General features: G+C 34.7%; 1 protein-coding gene across 1 annotated transcript; it reads left to right on the top strand.

The window, feature by feature from the left end:
* The first annotated feature begins 2,195 nt into the window (after nucleotides 1–2,195).
* LOC130961656 (glutathione S-transferase L3-like) lies at nucleotides 2,196–5,839 on the top strand. Its single transcript, XM_057887634.1, has 10 exons — nucleotides 2,196–2,361; nucleotides 2,455–2,529; nucleotides 2,627–2,687; nucleotides 3,434–3,520; nucleotides 3,652–3,750; nucleotides 4,463–4,565; nucleotides 4,648–4,724; nucleotides 5,089–5,196; nucleotides 5,397–5,477; nucleotides 5,569–5,839. Exons 1-10 carry the CDS (start codon nucleotides 2,351–2,353, stop codon nucleotides 5,578–5,580), a joined length of 714 nt encoding a protein of 237 aa, XP_057743617.1. The 5' UTR covers nucleotides 2,196–2,350; the 3' UTR covers nucleotides 5,581–5,839.

Here is a 5,839-nt window from a genome sequence, read left to right as displayed (position 1 = left end):
ACACCCTGCTTAATAAGCTACATACACCCAACATGGACAAACAAAATACACCCAAACCCTATAAAGAAATTACACCCAAGTATGGTACTTACTTTTTCCCCTTTTTGCCGGGGTGTTTAATTCCCGAATCCTCCGAGTCTTCTTGAGCCTCAGACTCAGAGGTAGAAGTGTCACTCTCGATAGTTTCTGTCTCCGAAGACGATGTTGAGCTCGCCTTCCTTTTTTTTGTTTTTTTTATTTCCTGTTCTTTTGTTTTTTTCTTTTTTTCTCATTTTTTCTTTTGTCTCTGCCAAATTCAGAATCCCCTGAAACATGAGATATTTTAGTTAGCACCATTAGGGTAAATAAAGTACACTAACTTATTATGATTACTCACCAAAGTTTCCTCTTTCTCTTCATTCATTCTTTTCACCAACTGCTCCTTAGTCCAGTTGGCAATCCATGGCTTTGGTGGTCTTTCACCCCTCTTGTTGCGTTTGTTTTTTGAAAGGTGAAAGTAGATTATCATCAGGGCGAAGAGGCAGCCATTGATTGCCTTCTTCTTCTTCTCCTGGTAGTCTGTTATGCCCCTGATCATGAAGGTCAAGACATGCCCCCCCCCCCCAGTTTCTCTCCTCTATGCTCTCCATCTCAAAAATCGGGACCAGGTGCACCGGCGATATTTTGTTTATCGTCGTTGGCAAAAGGAACGCCATCTGTATGTAGAGGATGAATATCCTCTTGAACATCAGGCGTTCCTCTTCGTTGCCAACGCCGATTTCCATCATTTCATCGGTAAGACTTTTGAGGGTCTTACCCTGGAATCTTTTATAAATTATTTTGTCAGATTCAGAAAGTTTCTTGTAGTCAACTTTCTCAGGAAATAAATCTCCTACAAAAAGAAAAACAACAAAGCAACCAAGTCAGTTCAGATACACCCAAGCATCAGGTTAATATACACCCAAGCAACAACTTAATATACATCTATAATTTTGAGCTAATTACCTGTTGCATTGATGCCAAACGCATCACCTATTTTTTTTGGGGTTATATGGAAAGAACCATATCCTGTCCTCAATTTGTTCTCCCCAAGTTTGAAGTTTTTTGCCAACTCTCTCAAGAGTTGGTGATCCACCCTCAGTGGTGGGATGTGCATCAACCCACCGAATCCAAGATCCCTGACAATGGCCTTCTTCTCCTCAGTCATGTTTCTGAACTTATCATTCAGGAGATGTGTGGCACATTTGAGGTCTTTGGTTTGGTTTCTTGCTGCCATTTTCTCTGAAACTAAAAATACACCCAAAGACATCAGTAATATACACCCATATATATGACTCAGATACACCCATTGATAACAACTAAGATACACCCATTGATAACAGTAAGATACACCCATATATATGAGTCAAGACAGCCAGATATTCGCAAGATACACCCATTCATAACAGTGAGATACACCCATAGATATTATTCAGATACACCCAACAATGTCAAACAATATACACCCATTCATTACAGTGAGATACACCCATAGATATTATTCAGATATATCCATATAGATATCAGACAGATATCACTCAGCCATGCTTGAATATAAAGCCACATTACAAGGTTAAGCAGTTTACACCCCCGAATCTACGGAATAAACCCCCAAAAATCAAGAAAAATAGCAGGAGAACTTAGAATAACAACGTAAACGACGTAGAACTTAGAAGAACGACGTATAACTTAGAAGAACGACGTATAACAAAGAAGCAACAGTAACAGTAAACCCTAGCAGAACGACGTAGAAGAAAAGTAAAATATACAGTATTTTAATGCACTTACGTTGAGTATTCTTGGTTTGTTTTTTCTTCAGATTCTTCTTCACAGAGAGGTTGATGGTGTTTCGATGCAGTTTTCGAACTACGATTTCTATATTTTGAAAGTTGATTTTCGCTCGAAAATGAGAGGGTTTCGTTGTTTTGAAAGTGCCTTGAGAAATGGAAGAAGTGGAAGAAGTGGAAGAGTCTCCCATACGTAACCGTTCGAATGCTGAGCGCGTGAGTTGGACGCGGCATCTTATCTCTCTTTCATGCGCGTGTTTCGTGTTTGGGCTGGGCCTACTTGGTTGCTTGTATGCTTGTATGTGTAGCAGGCCCGTAATTAAAAATAGTAATAATAATAAATAATAAATTCTAACTTCCCTTTATCGTCATTGATGACACATGTTAATCCACATTTTGAATGTAGACACAATACTGCGTCAGAATCAGAAATACAAGCTCACTATAAATACCTGAACCCACCACTTCAATTTTACTGACACACACCTCATTCTGGAATCTTCCCATCAGAATCAGTGTTTCACCGCCAAGTATTTTCTCTCTCAATGGCAACTGCGTATGTTTAAAATTCTCAGTAATTCTCTCATTTTCCTCTATATCTTTGTGTTCCTTTTTATCTAATGTTCTAGCTTCTCTCTCTCTAACCTAGTGCTCTGAAAGAGATTCTTCCACCGTCTTTGACTTCAGTATCCGAACAACCTCCTCTTTTTGATGGAACCACCAGGTCCGTTTCTCATTCTCCAATTTTTAATTTAATTTAATTTTTGTTTTGGTTCATATTGTCGTTAACTTGCCATTTTATAAATTTTTATGTTTTGAAGGTTGTACACCAGTTATACTTGTCCCTTTGCACAACGTGTATGGATCACTAGAAACTACAAGGTTGCTTTATTCTCTTTGTATAATCATTTAATCATGTGTTTCATGACCCTATTCACCGTTCATCTAATGGAATTTTGATTTTTATTTTTTCTTTCAAGTGAAGTTGTTAAGTGTGATCTTTCTTCATTCAACTTCTTTTCTCACATGTTTTCGCTTGGTCGGTTAAAGAGTTACGGGTAAAAAATTGCACTTACATTAAGAAAAAGTCCAAAGAGCCCACTAACCAACTCAAGTTAACCCCTTTTTATTTCTAATTTTGAAATTTGATAAATTAAGAGAGTGAGGAGTTATTATTTTATTTTTTTCGTAATAAACCTGTTTTTTAACTAGTTAACTCTAATTGAGTACACCTAATTAAGAGGAAAAAAATTGAGAGGATGTATCGTTCCATTTGACCCTTTGCATGACATAAATAAAACATTATTTAGAGAAAAAAAAAAAGAAGTCTACAGAAGTCGAAAAGAGCATTATTCAATCACCAGATAGCCTAAACAGACACTAAACAAATTGATTAGGAGTGATCTCATAATAAGTTGAGTCCAAGTGAGTGTAATGTGATGACGCAATTTGATATCATTTAATAGATCAATACTTTGTTGTTCTAAAATTTTTTTTTTTTCAAAAAAAAGCCTTACATTTATTATATACCATTATTATTCGTTGAGTCTTATAAGTTTGTATGTATTTTGTTTGATCTACTTTTATTATTATTATTTGTTTAATTTTTTTTCTTCCATTGGTTACAGGGACTACAAGAGAAGATCAAATTGGTTGCTATTGACCTTGGGGACAGGCCTGCTTGGTACAAGGAGAAAGTTTACCCTGAAAATAAGGTCTGTAACCAAGTAACCCAATTAGTTACAAGATAATTTAACTAATATAAATTGGTTGGGGATTTTGCTTAGCTAGTTTAATTAACCCAATTTATATATATTGACTTTCTGCTACCGGTATATATATGCAGGTGCCATCATTGGAGCACAACGGTAAGGTCATTGGAGAAAGCCTTGATTTGATCAAATACGTAGATGCAAACTTCGAAGGCCCCTCTCTGGTTCCCAGTGTAAGAATGAGTTGCAATATCCTTTTGATTTTATTTTCTCACTCCAAGTCACTCTATATTAGTGACTACCGTTGTGTATAAACGGGCGAGATCAAAAGGTACACAAATGTCATTATTTGATGAAAAATAAGACACAAGGGTATTGTATGTTAATAAAATTCAATTATATTTAGTATACAACAAAAATCAGTCACCAAATTGGCCACCCGCATAAAATATATGTTAGAAATACAAAAATATATGTTAGAAATACAAAATACACACTGAAGATGAGCTCAACACCACATGTATTTATATACAAATATATGGTGGCTGAGTTGGTGACTGTTTTTGTTGTGCATATAGTATTTTTGCATAAAATTTCATATTTTATATAATAAGGTGCTATATAAAATGATAATGATAATGATAATACAATTATAGAAAGTTACTTGATATTTACAAAATTTTGTTTTTTTAATATTAAATTCTTCAAGTTTTGATAGTTGTATTACAGGTGTTGATACGAATATGGTGCCAATTTGAAGTAAAATGATAATGATATCGATAATACAATCATAGAAAAAATATGTGATATTTACAAATTTTTTTTATCTTAAATTCTTCGAGATTTTACAGTTATAATAAGAGTATTGATACGAATATGGGCCAATTTTGCAGTATTTATGCATCATATGTTAGTGAACTAATGATGTCAAGATGTGTTTTGTAGGATCCTGCAAAGAAGGAGTTTGGTGAGAAGCTGGTGTCTGAAGTTGATTCAGTCACCAGAGAGTTGTACTCTGCCTTGAAAGGGGATGCTATACAACAAACAAGTAAGTGTATAACAAGTTTGTTTGATAGAGGAAAAGAGTTTTCAAATTTAAAGTGGCTCATAAAATTGTTTGTTTTAATCAGGTTCTGTTTTTGATTCCTTGGAGAATGCTCTTGGTAAATTTGATGACGGTCCATTCTTTCTTGGTCAATTCAGTTGGGTAAGTACTAATCAATTCAAATAGTCTTCCTTCTTAATAAACTACTAAAATATAATGGTATTTAAAATATTCTATTCGCAGATAAAATAAGACTTATAAAACCCCTATAAAAGTAATAAACGTTGGACAAAAAAATACAAATGTTTTGTAATTAACCATTTTAGTCCTTATTTTTTCCTTCCTAATTTGTTGCCTTACAAAGATTGTTTAACTTACCCTGCAAGAAGTTGGACTTGATGCTAATGTTCATTATTTTTTTGCATCTGATGAAACCGACCGAGTGCAAAGTCACTGATAGATTATATATCGACGGCAATAGCATTATTTTTTTTCTTATTAATTTGTAAATGCATGTGACAATCAGGTGGATATTGCTTATATCCCATTTATTGAAAGATTCCAAGTTGTCCTTGCTGACGTGTTCAAGCATGACATCACTGAAGGAAGACCTAAACTTAGAGCTTGGATTGAGGTATGCCATAATCACTTCTTTCTAAAGCACAGTGGCAAGTTCTCTTATTTATCTGCGTAGTACTGAATTCTTCATACACACAATGAATCTCCTCTGAAAAAAGTAATTGTAGTTTAATTATAAAAGTGAAAAAATTGAAGTATCGAAAAATGAACTACGTAACCCTCAATCTGATGCCTTTGTGAACATGAATACTGCAGGAGGTAAACAAGATTGATGCTTATGCACAAACAAGGACTGATCCAAAGGAAATAGTTGAGCTTTTCAAGAAACGTTTCTTGGTAGTCCAAAATGTTATATCCACACTTGATCTATCACTATGAGTTTCAACAGTTCTGATTGATTTCTGAATTGTTTCACTCTTCTTTGCAGCCTCAGCAGTGAACATTGGATTTCAGCGAGGCATCCATTCAATAAGTGTCATTTGTGTTCAAGGGATGCATATTCAGCAAAATATTGGTGTAACTTGTTTGTTAATAAATCACAATGATGTTTATGTCAGGGCTTGTGATGATGCAATATCAATGTATGTTAAAATTTGATGTTAGTCTGTGGCTTGTTCCCTATCAGGCATAGTTTTCAGAACTGATAATTGACTCGGTCATACAAATGGGTCATTAGATCAATGTGGTGAGTTACCAAT

The sequence above is a fragment of the Arachis stenosperma genome, chromosome 2, assembly GCF_014773155.1.
Source record: "Arachis stenosperma cultivar V10309 chromosome 2, arast.V10309.gnm1.PFL2, whole genome shotgun sequence".
Taxonomy (NCBI): Eukaryota; Viridiplantae; Streptophyta; class Magnoliopsida; order Fabales; family Fabaceae; genus Arachis; species Arachis stenosperma.
The sequence above is the reverse complement of the archived record's forward strand: the minus strand, read 5'-3'. Positions and strand labels throughout refer to the sequence as shown.

Coding starts and splice junctions, on each gene's coding strand:
- LOC130961656 (XM_057887634.1), top strand. Junction 3,521..3,651: donor AAGTTTACCCTGAAAATAAG/GTCTGTAACCAA, acceptor ATATATATGCAG/GTGCCATCATTGGAGCACAA. Junction 3,751..4,462: donor GCCCCTCTCTGGTTCCCAGT/GTAAGAATGAGT, acceptor TGTGTTTTGTAG/GATCCTGCAAAGAAGGAGTT.